Source organism: Watersipora subatra, chromosome 8 (genome assembly GCF_963576615.1).
Source record: "Watersipora subatra chromosome 8, tzWatSuba1.1, whole genome shotgun sequence".
Classification (NCBI taxonomy): Eukaryota; Metazoa; Bryozoa; class Gymnolaemata; order Cheilostomatida; family Watersiporidae; genus Watersipora; species Watersipora subatra.
This window is the reverse complement of record NC_088715.1, coordinates 65,420,351-65,437,809: the sequence shown is the minus strand read 5'-3', so window position 1 is coordinate 65,437,809 and position 17,459 is coordinate 65,420,351. Positions and strand designations below refer to the sequence as shown.

General features: G+C 37.9%; 1 protein-coding gene across 1 annotated transcript in view; it reads right to left on the bottom strand.

Annotated features, from left to right (window-relative positions):
• Window positions 1–201: 201 nt before the first annotated feature.
• Window positions 202–17,459, bottom strand: part of LOC137402863 (sodium/potassium/calcium exchanger 3-like) — a 47,235-nt gene continuing 29,977 nt past the window's right edge. The window contains exons 4-14 of the mRNA XM_068089372.1: window positions 17,380–17,437; window positions 15,113–15,312; window positions 14,695–14,824; window positions 13,738–13,860; window positions 11,466–11,631; window positions 8,948–9,124; window positions 8,490–8,572; window positions 7,739–7,950; window positions 2,907–3,060; window positions 1,318–1,488; window positions 202–411 (exon numbers count right to left, since the gene is read on the bottom strand). Of these exons, the coding sequence (XP_067945473.1) occupies window positions 202–411; window positions 1,318–1,488; window positions 2,907–3,060; window positions 7,739–7,950; window positions 8,490–8,572; window positions 8,948–9,124; window positions 11,466–11,631; window positions 13,738–13,860; window positions 14,695–14,824; window positions 15,113–15,312; window positions 17,380–17,437 (1,684 nt within the window). The remainder of the gene's footprint in view (window positions 412–1,317; window positions 1,489–2,906; window positions 3,061–7,738; window positions 7,951–8,489; window positions 8,573–8,947; window positions 9,125–11,465; window positions 11,632–13,737; window positions 13,861–14,694; window positions 14,825–15,112; window positions 15,313–17,379; window positions 17,438–17,459) is intronic.

Genomic DNA, 17,459 nt, shown 5'->3' with positions numbered 1-17,459 from the left:
GTGACCAGGTAACGCTCTCCTCATTCATTTTAGAGCTCTCTACAAAAATTGTAGACCTTATTATAGAGGAGAGAGCAGATAACTGTTTTGACATTAAGTAAAGTGACAATAAAAAATTTGCTAGTAACTTTCATCAGTTCAAATTAGAAACAGTATTTCAGCAATACTATTTGTTTGAAGCGATTGAGTCGTCTAGAATTTTTAACACAGATAAGAGTAGCAGAGGAGCTGCTGAACGAGAGCATATACTATGAAGAGCACATATAAAACAACAAATGACACGCTTATGAGTTTGTTTAACTTGAACTTGGAAAAGACAAAAAGGAGGAATATGATAAAGAGGAGGCCTAGCAGAATGATCGCAAATTTAACATGGGGAATCACTGGCATCCGTCCTTCTTCTACGAGCTCCTGTAAAAATAAATAAACATTTTACACTTTCTGCTCACGGAGAAGGAATAAGAAATGGTCGTGCTAAACAAGTGCCAAAAAAAAACAATGCAGCATGAATATACAAAAGAACTAGATGAATGCCTGGCAATACACGAGTAATAGAAAATGACCTATAAACAGAGGCAGGTAATGTAGTTGCCATTGGTTAAGTTTCTTTACCAAATGAACTTGAGTAATTTAAGCTAGTAACTTGGCTAGGCTAAATCTTTACTATAATAAGAGCTTACAATTGTGCTTATAGACATCATATTATCATATTGTCATGATTTCTCACGCAATAATCTTTATGTATGCTAGTGGTAACCAATAGTATTATTGCAAAAACTGAGTAAGTATGTAAACAGATATTCCATAATATGTCGAGGACAACATAGTGTAGTGGTTAGCCTCCTGTCTATGAAACTGGTGGTTATCCACCAGTTTCATAGACCACCAGTTTTCATAGACCACCAGTTTCATACCCACTTGTTACAAGTTGTAACAAGTGGGTATTAAAATGCATCTATTGTTCATTTTTCCTCTGTAAGATATGAAGCTAATGCAAGCCATCGCCATAAAACAGAAGTCTGTAAAAGATACATCAATAAGGAAAAGAACTGAACAGGATTGTTCAAAAGATATTAAAATCAGAGATGAATGATAGATACTAATATAGCGCAGGATACAACTAACAGTTGGTTGCAGTAAGAAAATATTGTTGATCAACTCATGAGATAAATTGAGACAATAAAAATCCAAGAGATGCTGACCACATTAAAGAATGAACACAAATGGTCTGTAAAATGGCCATTTTATTTATTACATCCACTTCTCTCCAACTCTCATAAACACCCTGGAAATCTTTTCTAGAGTACCTGCACTCACCTGCTCTGAACTGCCTAGAAGTAGCATAGGTTTTCCTGCATCTATGAGTATGCGCAGAAGGAACGGAAAGCCTAGACCAAGATTGATATCAAACACATTACTTCCAATAGCGTTAGAGACAGCCATGTCCCCGAAACCATCACGAGCAACAAGAATGGAACTCAGACAATCCTATGAAAAAACAGTAATAATGAGTATTGGGTAAATCAACTTACATCATGCATTAGAAGAAACGACAAGGGATATTATAACAAAAGTAAATGATATTTTAACCTTGTAAGACAAGAAGTTCATCAGCGTTAATATATTTGCGCAGTGAGTTACTTGTGTGTACTGTGTCACTCGTGTGTACTGTGTCCCTTGTGTGTACTGTGTCACTCGTGTGCACTGTGTCCCTTGTGTGTACTGTGTCACTCGTGTGCACTGTGTCCCTTGTGTGTACTGTGTCACCCACATGTACTGTGTCACTCGTGTGCACTGTGTCACTTGTGTGTACTGTGTCACTCGTGTGTACTGTGTCCCTTGTGTGTACTGTGTCACTCGTGTGCACTGTGTCCCTTGTGTGTACTGTGTCACCCACATGTACTGTGTCACTCGTGTGCACTGTGTCACTTGTGTGTACTGTGTCACTCGTGTGCACTGTGTCACTTGTGTGTACTGTTTCACTCGTGTGCACTGTGTCACTTGTGTGTGCTGTGTCACTCGTGTGTACTGTGTCACTCGTGTGCACTGTGTCACTCGTGTGCACTGTGTCACTTGTGTGTACTGTGTCACTCGTGTGCACTGTGTCACTCATGTGTACTGTGTCACTCGTGTGCACTGTGTCCCTCATGTGTACTGTGTCACTTGTATGTACTGGGTCACTCGTGTGTACTGTGTCACTTGTGTGTACTGTGTCACTCGTGTGTACTGTGTCCCTTGTGTGTACTGTGTCACTCGTGTGCACTGTGTCCCTTGTGTGTACTGTGTCACTCGTGTGTACTGTGTCACTCGTGTGCACTGTGTCACTCGTGTGCACTGTGTCACTTGTGTGTACTGTGTCACCCACATGTACTGTGTCACTCGTGTGCACTGTGTCACTTGTGTGTACTGTGTCACTCGTGTGCACTGTGTCACTTGTGTGTACTGTTTCACTCGTGTGCACTGTGTCACTTGTGTGTACTGTGTCACTCGTGTGCACTGTGTCACTCATGTGTACTGTGTCACTCGTGTGCACTGTGTCCCTCATGTGTACTGTGTCACTTGTATGTACTGGGTCACTCGTGTGTACTGTGTCACTCGTGTGTACTGTGTCACTTGTATGTACTGGGTCACTCGTGTGTACTGTGTCACTCGTGTGTACTGTGTCACTTGTGTGTACTGTGTCACTCGTGTGTACTGTGTCACTCGTGTGTACTGTTTCACTCCAGTGCACTGTGTCACTTGTGTGTACTGTGTCACTTGTATGTACTGAGTTACTCGTATGTACTGTGTCACTTGTATGTACTGGGTCACTCGTGTGTATTGTGTCACTCGTGTGTACTGTGTCACTGGTGTGTACTGTGTCACTTGTATGTGCTGTACTAGGTAACATACTATAGGTAACATACCGGAACGCTGGTGCCTACAGCCACTACAACAAGACCCATCACAAACTCATCTATCTCCACAATACATCCTGTTCTCGTCACCATGGTAACCATAGCAAAGCTCAGTGCCAGAATCCACAGAATGGAAAGGCAGAATGTTGCCATGTACCATTTCCTAAAACCAAAAGCAATAAACCACCTCAAAGGAGGTATTTGGATAAAACATAGTCTTCATCCTATCGATGGGTCTATGATGTCTTTTTCAAAGATATTATTGTTTACATGGAAGCTGGTATTCCCAGCAACTTAGCTGTTCAAGTGCTGGTATTCCCAGCAACTTAGCTGTTCAAGTGCTGGTATTCCCAGCAACTTAGCTGTTCAAGTGCTGGTATTCCCAGCAACTTAGCTGTTTAAGTGCTGTTTTCTGTTTTAAATATGAGCCAGTTTAAAATTAAAAAAGACCAGTGACAATCAACGCTTACATAACTTATCAGATAACTACAGTATTTCTTGTTATTGTACATCGAGCAAATGTCAAGGACCTGTGAACTTTTCATGAACAAACATGTAGCTATTTATAATCGCAGAGAATACTCAAACTAAACCCTGAGTTGCGTGTTTACTAACAAACGTTCTCTTTATCAGTGAAATTAAATGCAAATAATTCCTTCAAAATGCAAATGTTTTGCTTTCAATGAGTGTTGATACGGGTAAGCTAAAGAATTGAGTTGTATAGTAGAGGCTGGCGGTTATCAACAGGCCTTCATTGCCTATCATGAACATTCCGCGCTGTAACAACCACCTTACACACAGTCGCATGGAGCATTAGCACATTTAACTTTTTGCGTCAACATTAGCCAATAGCCAAGCGAGTGATATTTACTGCAGTTCTACCACTGCAGTTGCCATAGTACTAACGCCCGACTACAAATAGCAATGGGTAAATATTCTAATTATTTCCATCAAGCATTAGCCTGTGATTTTATATGCTAATTAGCCTGTGATTTTATATGCTAATTAGCCTGTGATTTTATATGCTAATTAGCCTGTGATTTTATATGCTAATTAGCCTGTGATTTTATATGCTAATTAGCCTGTGATTTTATATGCTAACTAGCCTGTGATTTTATATGCTAATTAGCCTGTGATTTTATATGCTAATTAGCCTGTGATTTTATATGCTAACTAGCCTGTGATTTTATATGCTAATTAGCCTGTGATTTTATATGCTAATTAGCCTGTGATTTTATATGCTAATTAGCCTGTGATTTTATATGCTATGGCTCATGAAAGAGGCATTTAGGTTTATGGTTTCAAACATACTCGTGCTCTAACATATCCTTAATGCAATGTCATTGACTTTGTCAGTCATTCTCTACGCAATAAATATATGAAATGAATATATCTGCCAGAACTGCGCACACCGAAAAGAGAATAAACCATCTTAACTGGTTTTGCCAGCGCTTTGGTAATGCAAGCTCTGTTGGGCATAAATAAAATTTAGGCAATTGTGTGTAATTTATAGGTGAAGTGTAGCAAATAAAAAAATAGCAACAAAGCAAAAGGGACTGTCCGATAATTCAAGACAATCAGAATTAAAGTGAAACTGTCTTATTTCATGTTCTTAGAGGTCAAGGCCGCCACTCATGTTGCTAAAACAGAGAGTGTTGCTGTTTTGTTGATGATTTATGATGTCCCCTTCGCCATGCTGCTTGTGCCTCAAAATTTCAGCGTTTTGCGCACTTTAAATGCAGCATAATGTAAATGCTTGTGTAAATTTAATAGAGTTCATTGATCTCTACACTTGATCTGTAAAGGTCAATCAAGGTCAATCGATCTTCTTACTAGATTGTATTATAATGACCGAAAATGAATTGAATTATAGGTAGTCTTTCTATAGCTTATTTCCATTCAACTGAATGGTAACCTGCTCAATTAATTATTCTCTTGACCTTTAAAGAACCTTGAGTAAGTGTAAACAGATTCTTTGAAGTCGACCAGTTATATGAACTTGGATGGCCACACTGAACAGCTGATGTCATCAGAGAAGAATTCCATGTCATAGCCTCAGCAACTCTCAGGTTGTCAATATTTTTAGAAAAACATGATTCCCTTATTTTACCTTGTTTAACACTGCCAGTGACTGCGCTATGCATCCAATAAAATCTGTAATATTTGACCTTTGATGACTCATGGTTGCTTCAGCCTTCATGGATTGAAGAGCTGAAAAGCTGCGTGTGAAAGTTTAGCTAATTTGTCTCCGTATTTCTAGTCATTAGAAGTAGGGCACTGTGTAGACTGTAGATTTACATGTACGTATATGTACACGCACATGTATGTACACACACATGTATGTACACGCACACGTATGTACACACACATGTATGTACACGCACATGTATGCACACGCACATGTATGTACACGCACATGTATGCACACGCACATGTATGTACACGCACCTGTATGCACACACACATGTACGTATATGTACACGCACATGTATGTACACACACATGTATGTACACACACATGTATGTACACGCACACGTATGTACACACACATGTATGTACACGCACATGTATGCACACGCACATGTATGCACACACACACATGTACGTATATGTACACACACATGTATGTACACGCACATGTATGTACACACACATGTATGTACATGCACATGTATGTACACACATGTATGTACACACACATGTATGTACACACACATGTATGTACATGCACATGTATGTACACACATGTGTGTACACACATGTATGTATATGTACACGCACATGTATGTACACGCACATGTATGTACACACATGTATGTACATGCACATGTATGTACAGGTACGCATATGTACACACACATGTATGTACACCCACATGTATGTACACGCACATGTATGTGCAAGTATGTGTATGTACATGCACATGTATGTAGACATGCATGTATGTACATGCACATGTGTGTGTACATACATGTATTTACATGCACATGTATGTACATGCATATGTATGTACATGCACATGTATGTACACGCATATGTATGCACAAGTACGTGTATGTTAGAATAGAACCAATATAGAAATGACCTGATCTTATTTATGCTGCCGATATAACAGTGATTAATGTGAGCTAAAAGAAGCCATGTTTCTGGTTCAGGTCTCTTCGGAAGTGCTCAAACATGGTGGAGTTAAGGTAGAGTGGTAAGGTGCTGATCTAACACTTGAAAATCAAACCAACTCATTTTAAGCTTTTTGCCTTTTTATTAGGGTTTTTATTAAAAATCTGCAGCTCTTTTCACGTTATTAAAATATTCTCTTCTTAAAATTACCCTTTGAAAATAGAAAAGCAATCACCTCTGTTGCAGTTCAAAAAATATTTAATGCGTTTTTTCAGACATAAGCTCACACGGCAAAAGTGTTTAATATTCTGGAACAGATTGTATGATTTTTACCACAAAAAAACCATTCCATCAACACAAGTATCCTTTTAAAAGTAATAATGATATTTTATGATGTGATTGTACTTTGTCAGCTGCCGGTTGTTTATTTGCTCTGCACAGATTAAACTATCTAAAAATGGAAATGATTTAGAAAGAGGATGCATTCAAACCGTTATATTTCAAAGTTTGTCATCTTTCATATAAAATGATCAAATGTTTTAAAGATAATTTCAGGAAGTTTATTTAAATATGTAGATTTTGCAATACAACATATTGTAGTACTCTGTGTTACTGGTTTAGCAATGAATCATTAAAAGGAGTTCTACATGCGGTCTTTTTAACACAAATGATTCACTTTCTTCAACCAAAAGACCTTTCTAATGTTCAAGATATCGGGTACACATCAAAAACTAGTTGCTCATAATGTAGAGCAGGAGAATTATTATCAAAAATTGAGTACATCATTCAAAGGTTTAGACTAGTAGACTAGGTAGGTAGAAGACTAGTAGACTAAGTAGGTAGAAGACTAGTAGACTAAGTAGGTAGAAGACTAGTAGACTAGGTAGGTAGAAGACTAGTAGACTAGGTAGGTAGAAGACTAGTAGACTAGGTAGGTAGTAGACTAGGAGACTAGGTAGGTAGAAGACTAGTAGACTAGGTAGGTAGAAGACTAGTAGACTAGGTAGGTAGAAGACTAGTAGACTAGGTAGGTAGAAGACTAGTAGACTAAGTAGGTAGAAGACTAGTAGACTAGGTAGGTAGAAGACTAGTAGACTAGGTAGGTAGAAGACTAGTAGACTAGGTAGGTAGAAGACTAGTAGACTAAGTAGGTAGAAGACTAGTAGACTAGGTAGGTAGAAAACTAGTTGACTAGGTAGGTAGAAGACTAGTAGACTAGGTAGGTAGAAGACTAGTAGACTAGGTAGGTAGTAGACTAATAGACTAGGTAGGTAGTAGACTAATAGACTAGGTAGGTAGTAGACTAGTAGATTAGGTAGGTAGAAGACTAGTAGACTAGGTAGGTTAGTAAAGTGTTAGGTAGACAAACATAAGGTACCGAGTGCTTTTACTCTGACTTTGAAACCATTTTTATCAGCTTCCTCTATCACCATCCAACTCGCTGTCCCTAATCACTCTTTTTTCTCATGTCTCTAGTTTTCTCCTTTTTAATATAACTCCTTTTCACTGCTTTTATGGACACCCACCTACACTGGCTTCTTTTTTCACTAAAATTCTATGCCTGCCTCGCCTTACTAAATTGCTAGCAAGCACTGTAGTAGTCGGCTATGTAAAAGCTAGCTATAATGTGAGTGAGATGGTGACACAAAGGAACAGGTTTGGTACTATCACACATAGTCAAGTCCTTCACGTAAAAAATGATAACATTGAGCAAGCCACAAACCTGTTAGATTCCTTGGAGCAGTCAGGTATAGTGAAAGTGCAGAGAAAATAGTAAGGGAAGGCAATCACATAGAGAGTCCATTTCAGGCAGTAAATAACTTTATTTGAACAAGTTGGGTCTACAGGAGACGCTGGTGGAGTAGATTTGATTCTTGGACAGCAGGAAGCTGAGCAGACAGTAAGCTCATCATCTTCACCATCATCACTGTCTTCCTAAATACAAAGATTTTAAGTGCGACAATTTATTTATTATAATATGAATCCTTAGAATTCCAACTCGACATGTACAATAGCTTAGACTTTTTATAACTACTTGTTGTTCTAGTCAAACTCATCTCACATACAACATCTGTCTCAGTGGCCACACCTGTCTCAGTGGCCACACCTGTATCACTAGTCACACCTGTTTCTCTAGTCACACCTGTCTCACTAGTCACATCTGTCTCACTATTCACAACTGTCTCACTAGTTACACTTGTCTCTCTAGTCACTTGTCTTTCTAGCCACACCTGTTTCACTAGTCTCACCTGTTTCACTAGTCACACCTGTCTCACTAGTCACACCTGTTTCACTAGTCACACCTGTCTCACTAGTCTCACCTGTCTCACTAGTCCCATCTGTCTCACTAGTTACACTTGTCTCACTAGTTACACCTGTCTCACTAGTTACACCTGTCTCACTAGTTAGACCTGTTTTACTAGTCACACCTGTCTCACTAGTCATGCTTGTTTATTATTAGCAGGGTTACTTACATCTGCGCGTGTAGTTAAATCTTTATTTGTAGCCGAGTCTATTGACAGCTTCGCATCAGCACTACCATTTTGCTTAATGTTTTCTAAAACCAATAATCAATATTGATAGCAGATATAACAGTTTACTGTAAAGGTGGTTAAATATATTTCAACCACCATCTTTTTGTGGCACTAAAACTCAACAATTAGCAACTTGTAACTCGCATTTGCTAAAGCTGAATCTTTTTATGGATTTTTGAAAAACAGATATTTCATTTTGGTGGCATTTTATTAATTCTCACCAAATTTTCAGCCCTCAGCTTCATCCCAAGACACAACATAAAACAGAATAATAAAAGACATGTCAACACCTGCCCACATCTTTCACTGTCGCTTAGACTTCTTATTCATTGATAGCTTCTGCATGTTGACAACAGAAGTGAGTGTAGAAGTCTGTTGCCGAAAAACACAGCTATTACCAGAGAGAAATACTGGTTTAAGGGCTATGGACATAGAAACACAGCTATTACTAGAGAGAAGTACTGGTTTAAGGGCTATGAACGTAGAAACACAGCTATTACCAGAGAGAAGTACTGGTTTACGGGCTATGAATATAGAAACACAGCTATTACCAGAGAGAAGCACTGATTTAAGGGCTATGAACATAGACACACAGTCAATGTTGAACAGAGTAGGAAGTATAAAGAATGGGAGTGCAGCTAGTGCTGATCTATAAAGTAGTGATAGTGAAACACATATTCTGAAATGTAAGGGTCTGTTTGATAATTTATTGTAAAACTAGAATCACAGGAAGGAAAAAACATTTTTCCTTTATTTTAAGCACATTGAAGGTTGACATGCAACAAAATTCACATATATGAGTTATTTGGTATCAAAATTTTCAACATGTTTTACTCTGCTGTGTTGTAGGTGCAAAATGTGTGGAAATATGATTACAAGCTCTTAAAAGCTCAAAAATATACAGTTAATCGCAGTCATCACGAAAACGCCGTATATTGGAATTCCTTTCCAAAACGGCTCAAATGGGGCATAGTTGGACACAATGTGCTTCTGTTTACACTTTCATGCAACCTCATTCGTCGAAATATTTTTACAAATAAATTTCACGCATTCAATAAAACCATGTCTATAATTGTCCTTACACGTCGATTTCCTCATCATTGTAATGCTGTCACTTGGAGCACTGATATATCAAAACCTAGCTTGAAAATTAGTGTAATTTTGTAACCAAAGCTCGAAGGAGTGCATGTTATCTTCTGATGAACATGAGGAGCCTCTTGGTCACCTGTGGTAGTCAAAAAATGTTGCAGAAATTGTATGTGGTATTTGGCAGAAAATATGGATCAGATGATCAGATTATGACTAGATGATTAGACCAAGCTGAATTGAAACTGCAAAGAAGCGAGCATCTATATTTGATAAGGGATTTCCGTTAGAACCTGAAGTGTTTGTCAAAAACTAGTTCTGCAAGGCGTTTTATATTGAGCCTTTTATTGGCTTTTCAGTTCGCGTGAAAACATCACATGTTAAAGCAATAACCACATCGATTTGAGGAAATCATCGAAATAAAGGGATTCCACCCTAAGGCTTTTTCGTAATGGCTGCAATTAACAGTTCGTTTTTTAGCTTTTAAGAGTTTGTAATCACATTCCACATATTTTGAACCTATAACACAGCATAGTAAGACATGGTGATGCTTTTGATACCAAATAACTAATGTGAATTTTGTTGCAAGTCAACCTTTAATAAGTAAGCTCAAACGGCTGATGTTAATTGGTCATAATTACAGATAGCTCAATACTAATTGGAAAAGAGAATGGAGCTGTTATCTAATACTTTGACAGCCAATGGCGGTAGCCCTAGGAAGATCAATGTCTCCAAGACTCCATTACGTGGTTGACCTGAAGCACTTGTATCAATAGACCAGCAGACGCTTATGGGAGTTCGTAATTGCTGTCAGTTTATTAACATTTAAGAAGACTAGAGACGACAAAAGGAGAACGAGTAGCGATGTGAGAGAGATATACGTAGGTAGCGATCTTTGACACAGAACTATAGTGAAATGATATCTTGGTTAAAAGTCATGGCAACTTTCTTCCATAGTAACAAACCTTCATACACCAATCTTCTATAGCGACAAACCTTCATACACCAATCTTCCATAGCGACAAACCTTCGTACACCAATATTCCATAGCGACAAACCTTCGTATACCAATCTTCCATAGCGACAAACCTTCGTATACCAATCTTCCATAGCGACAAACCTTCGTATACCAATCTTCCATAGCGAAAAACCTTTGTACGCCAATCTTCCATAGCGACAAACCTTCGTATACCAATCTTCCATAGCGACAAACCTTCGTATACCAATCTTCCATAGCGACAAACCTTCGTACACCAATATTCCATAGCGACAAACCTTCGTATACCAATCTTCCATAGCGACAAACCTTCGTATACCAATCTTCCATAGCGACAAACCTTCGTATACCAATATTCCATAGCGAAAAACCTTTGTACGCCAATCTTCCATAGCGACAAACCTTCGTATACCAATCTTCTATAGCGACAAACCTTCATACACCAATCTTCTATAGCGACAAACCTTCGTATACCAATATTCCATAGCGACAAACCTTCGTATACCAATATTCCATAGCGACAAACCTTCGTATACCAATCTTCCATAGCGACAAACCTTCGAATACCAATCTTTTAAAGTCAACAAAATTCATCGCAATTCAAATATAAACAATTTCAAAACAAAATTAAATAAAACAAATTCATAAATTCATATTTTGCCAAAGCTGACATAAGTATGGATATATGTAAGGACATAAAAAAAACTTATCGTCGTTTGCTATATTAGCCTGAAAACTAGTAATTGTGTTGCTCAACCATTTGATTCAGTCGATGAGCATAACCTAAAAATTACCTGACAATTTTGTCATAGCCTCAAGCACTCCACACTAACCTGCTTCTGTTTCTTCAGCTATCACTTCCTTTTCAGCATAACTGTTCTTCTTCGGTATGTCTAGTGTGTTCCCGATGGTAGTTGCGTTCATTCTCGCTGTATTTTCATTGGATGCTTTTTCAACATCATCAGAGAATCCACTGTCCTTCCTGTTGCTTCCGTGTGCCTGTTATATAAATAGCTCAAAGATGTGGCCTGTTCAGAAGCCTGAGTTACTATGCTAGCGAGCTAACATAGTAACACACTATTCTTGGCGTATTAACTGGAATAGTGTGTGTCTGATAGCGAGCTAACATAGTAACACACTTTTCTTGGCATATTAGCTGTAATAGTGTGTGTCTGCTAGCGAGCTAACATAGTAACACACTATTCTTGGCGTATTAGCTGTAATAATGCGTGTTTACCAGCATTTAGTGCTCAAGCGTCGACAAGTTATGAGTCTGTCGCTGTAATAGATCCTAAACTATATATTTATATATAATACGATATACCATAAAACCTCTAATTGAATGCCACCTTTATTTGAACGCCACCTCTAATTGACCGCCACTATGAGAGAAGGGTTGAAAAACAGAGTGCCACCCTCTATTTGAATGCCACTTCGACAATTTTTTATCTTTATCAACCCATAATATCATGTGATCAGTAGTCATGTGATCACTAGAAAAGTGTCTACAAAATCGCATTATTAATGAATTGTTTACATAATTAACAATAAATTCTTTCATTGTCCAACTCCACAACTTTCAGATTTTTTTTTGTTAAAACTTGAAAGCAGTACCATAGAAATAATTAATAACTGTCTCAGGCTAAAAGCAGTTCCTCATTTAACGCAGTCTCGATACTTGGAAGTTTTGTACATGTATATAAAAATGGCTTACATTTACGATTGTACAAAGGTTACGTGTAGCTAGCAAAGCTTTTACGCATTGCATTTGTGCTATTTGCATTGTGTAAAAGTTTGGAGGCTAATATCGACTAGTTATGCAGTGCAAAAAGAGAGCTGAATTCAAAAGACATCATAGAAGGTATTGGACAACCAGCAGATGTTCGTTCCATTAAAAGCAGACATCAGAACGCAGCTATCTGAGCAATTGATACAAATATTTTTGTTTTAAAAGCGTTAATTTTTGTTTTTGCATGTAATATATGTATGGTTCGTTAATGGCACTTGTTCATGAATATATATTTGTATCATTCAATAAATCGTCATTATATAACTTATAAGTTTGCAGATTTATAACATATTATTTGATAGCATCGTTGCAGTTATCCGATCTTTCAATTGATCGACGCTCGTAACTTCTCTTTTAGTGCACATAAAAAGCTATTTTTGGCTGCAAACCATAACAAAAATTTTAATGAGTGCAATAAAATTCTATGCGACACTGGTAAGTATTGATATAAAATAAAAATATGTCTTCCAATTTACAATGAAATAAACATTGAAAGCTCAAACAATATGCAAAGCAGGACACAGGCTATAATATCATCGTAGGTTAATTGCAAGCAATAAATAGCAACTGGTAGAGATATATTTCGGTTTCTCAACACATATTTATTAAGAGATCTCTGACAAGTTGAAGGCAAGTTAGCGGATTTATTGCATTCAAAAGGTGTAACATTTCTCCATCGAAAAAAGAGGGCAAAATATAGGCAACATTGGCTTCGCCCGTAAAAGGGCTAAATTTATCTTTCCAAAATTCTGATGAGCCATTTGAAAAATACAACGCCAGCCTGTATTTGAATGTACTTCCAATTGACCGCCACCATAGAGGAAGGGTTGAAAAATAGAGCGCCATGTCATTCAATTAGATGTTTTACGGTATACATAAACTGCTATTAAACTATTTGGGCAATAAAATCAACATCTATATTTTTATACACCATACTTACTATAAGCATTTTATGTACGCTGTATAAATAAGCAAAGTAGCCTCTTTTCTCACTAGGAATTTGAAGTACTGATCTCTTCAGAAGTATTTTCAAGAGATCAGTACTTGAAGTGGTGATCAGTAATTTGAAGCACTCACACTTGGTATATTTTGGAATTAGAATTGAAATTAGAAGTCTCTTAATAGCAGCCTTATAAAGTATGTAAGAAATGAGCTCATCTTTAGAGAAATTATGTAAAAGTTAATAACTTGTTATTTCTTGAATTGGTTAGAGTTCTATGAAGTCCAATACAATCACATTACACCAGTCCATTTCAGGGGGAGACAAATCTTTGTAGATATACCTCTTCAACTGATGAGGTATATGAGTTTCTTACCTGCGAAGCTCCCGATTGGTTCTCAAGCCAAATATTGCCAAGGCTCGAACTCTTCCCAGAATGCAGCTGGTTATGAATGCTTAAGCGTCGAGCATGTCCTCCACTAAATGAAGACTTTTGAAACTAAAGAAATAAATGAATCAGTATTTAACTGCATCAAATAAGACGCCAGCCACATTATATTCTCGTATTTTTTCCTAGTCTATAATTTTTTATTGGCTCGATTATTATCAAAACAAGTTATGTTTTTCATTACATGCCAAAAATAAAAACAGAAGTTATTAAATAAGTTGAACAGGCATGTTTTGAAAGTTTATAATCTAATTATATCACGGCAAAGTCATCTATATATATAAAAATGTTAGTTTTTTTGCCTTTTTGCTTTACCTTGTGTCCAGTTTTAGCAATTAAAATCTTTTAATAAAAAACCCGCACAACACTCAGTTTGATCTTGAGACCTCCAGATTTAGAGGGGGCATACTTAATCATTAAGCTACACAGAATACAATGAGTTCATTGAGCAAGTAGTCATTACATTGGTTAAGATACTCACGCTTAAAGCGCTTGCTTGGGTTTAATAACTAGCAATGTTGACTGTTACGCGTAACGATTGTTTAGCTACCCAAAACGTGGGTATTGTTTTAGTAAAGGTTTTAGTAAAGATCTAGCTTTCCAGGTAAGTTATTCAAATTCATTTGATAATTATTCTATTACCTTTGCCACGCAGGGCATTCATTTAGTCTAATAATAATTGCAGTACAGTATAATTTAGAGTAATTCTTGTTGTAACTGACAGCACATGAGAGCAGTTATAAATACTAATTTGCATCTACAATGAACCTGCGAGTTCCATAGTGTCTGATTGATGCATTCAAATTATAAACAATCAATTTACAATTGAGTCTCAGTGTAAGGCAGAATTTCAGTCCATAATTTGTAGTACAAATTACTTCTTACCGAAACTCTCCTATGATGCAGGATAGAGGTAGGGGATCCATTAACAGCCTCAGTATTACTTCCCTGGTCACAGGCTTTGATGGCGCTCTCCTCACCCAGTTCACTATCAGGTTCAGTCTCAGAAGGTCGACTGCATATAAGCAACCAATAGATTAACATGACCTCAAGCTCCAGGATAACTTGAATGTAGACTAAAGCTGTTGGAGGTCATGCTAGTACGATTATTAAGTAGAGATAAATAAGTTGGTAGAGTCAGCAGTTGTAAGATTTAACAGGCGCTGCACAGGGTTATATGTGTACATGTGTGAAGATTATATGGCAGTGTTTATATGAAAATCTCTCTTACAGCCCCCACTCTTCCCCTTAGGTTAACCACTACGAGAACAAGTCAGTGTATAAAATGACTTTTATAACCTACCAACAAGCAGGTTTGTTCAACAAGGCCATCAGCCTGGGGTTAAACACCATGGTTAGGATATAGAGGGCATAAAGAAGCAGAAGGCACACTGCTTCGTACCACGTTATCTTTCCATCATAGGAGGCCCCGAGGAATGCAGCGATAGAAACAGCATAGAAAGTAATATCTCTAGCCAGAGGTCTCCAGTCCAGCTGGAGAACCTGTAAAAAGATGCAGAGTTTGAAGAAGGAAGTGCCAACTTCATTATCTCTATCTTTAAGCAACCGCCTGTCACTTTCTAATCGTCAGCGAAAGTAAACCTCTTTCATTACTGATGCAATTGGTGCAACCCGGATTCTTTCAGACCTCTTGCAACAAAGAGACACAAAGCTGCGTCGCAGCTATTTAAATCTTGTTGTTTTATACTTGGGTATAATACTAGTAGGTCAAAGGTCAAAATGGCCAATTAAGTCTACCATTCGCCTTAGTCATTTTCTATTATCTCATAAACATAAAAATTGTGAAATTGGCTCTCAAAAACTCTGCTCCGTCTTACGAGCAAGCGCTTTGTAGAAGCTACCAACTGAGTTGTGATTCATACATCTGGCCCCATATGAGAATCTAAGGCAGAAATATTAATCCCATACTGGGCCAGTTGTTTACCTTCAGCTCAGCCCTGAGAGTGGATAGATCGTACTGTTAACTGGCAGACAGCTCATGCAGGTGTTTGACTCCCCAAACAGGTGATGTTAGAAATAAGTAGCATATCAATAGAATAAACAAACTATTTTATTTTCAAAGTTAACTTCAGCGGAGTCATTATTGTATGAGTCACAAGGAGAAAATGCAGCTGCATAAGCAAATTGATTCCTCTTCGTACTTCATCTGGCCAATCAATTGATTTGATTAGTTGCTAAAGTGCAGCCCATGTACGCTCTTACTAGATCTACATGTAGGAGAGGCTAACTCCGTATATAATTGTACTTAAGAAGAGGTGTAATCATTGAGAGGATGAGCTTTTATAAGGACAAAGAAGTGCAGGAAACAGGGAGGCGGAAGCCCAATTTCGTATAACTTTTAGCCTGTGCTCACACAAAATGTGACATAAAAACAGAAATATTAAATTTCCAACAGTAGCAAAATCCCTAATTTAACTGGCTCTATAGCCAAAATCAACCAACTTAACTCTTTCTATAGAGGTATTGTTCTACACAAATTGCAACTGGAGAAAGTCTGAAACATGTATATAGACAATCACTAGGTTTCCATGACACGCATAACTGGCATCATGAGAGTTTGGAGCTGTGTGCAAGTTGTGTTACCATGCGAATTAAGTCTTTCTAAGAACTTTCTTTTGAATTTTTGGATTGACTTCTGCGGCTTGTTGAAAAAAGTAAGGAATTTTACGCCATAAGCTAATAATTAGCAACAGAGTTACTGACACACACGTTAGCAACGCAAACACATGAAACTCGATCGAGAAAGCATGACGGGAGTATTGAAAATGTTTAAAATACAATAGCTGCCGCGGTATTTCAATGCGCATCATTCACCAGCGCTGTTTCCATTATTTGTACGCATGATGGATTCGGTAAAGTTTTGCGAACCGCAAAATTCGCTTAGCTTGCGGGTTTATGCCATTTCATTGATGCTGTTAACTTGCGAATTGGCTCAATTTTGGGGATCATGCGCGTCATGGAAACATAGTGTATGATGTGGGTTTGGCATTTGCTTTTTCATAAATTTTTAGTATCGATTACATAATAACCAGGGCTAGGAAAGACTGTTTACTAGCTCTATAACCAGCAGTGTAAAACTGTTTGCTATTATCTATCAGTGTGATACACTTATGGCATATGTATTGACTAGCAAGTGTATGAGCGAGTCATTTAATCTGAGCAGAATATACACAAGCTAATGCAGCTTTGGTTGCAGCTGCTCCAAGCTTGCTATGGTTGCAGGTGCCCAAAGCTTGCTATAGTTGCAGGTGCCCTGAGCTTGCTATAGTTGCAGGTGCCTCGAGCTTGCTATAGTTGCAGGTGCCTCGAGCTTGCTATAGTTGCAGGTGCCCCGAGCTTGCTATAGTTGCAGGTGCTCCGCGTTTGCTATAGTTGCAGGTGCCCCGAGCTTTCTGTAGTTTCAGTTGCCCCGAGCTTGCTATAGTTGCAGGTGCCCCCAGCTTGCTATGCAAGTCTGTAATTTTCTGTCTGTTCTGAAGCTGGTAAATAAGTAAACTTAACAAGAACAGACCAACAACTCTAATGATAGGTAATGTATGGTTTGAGTACCTGGCCAGCAAGAGCTCCAGTCAAGGCTATGATGATGAGGATGTTGAAAACCGCTGACCTGTAAATCAGCAGCAGAGTAT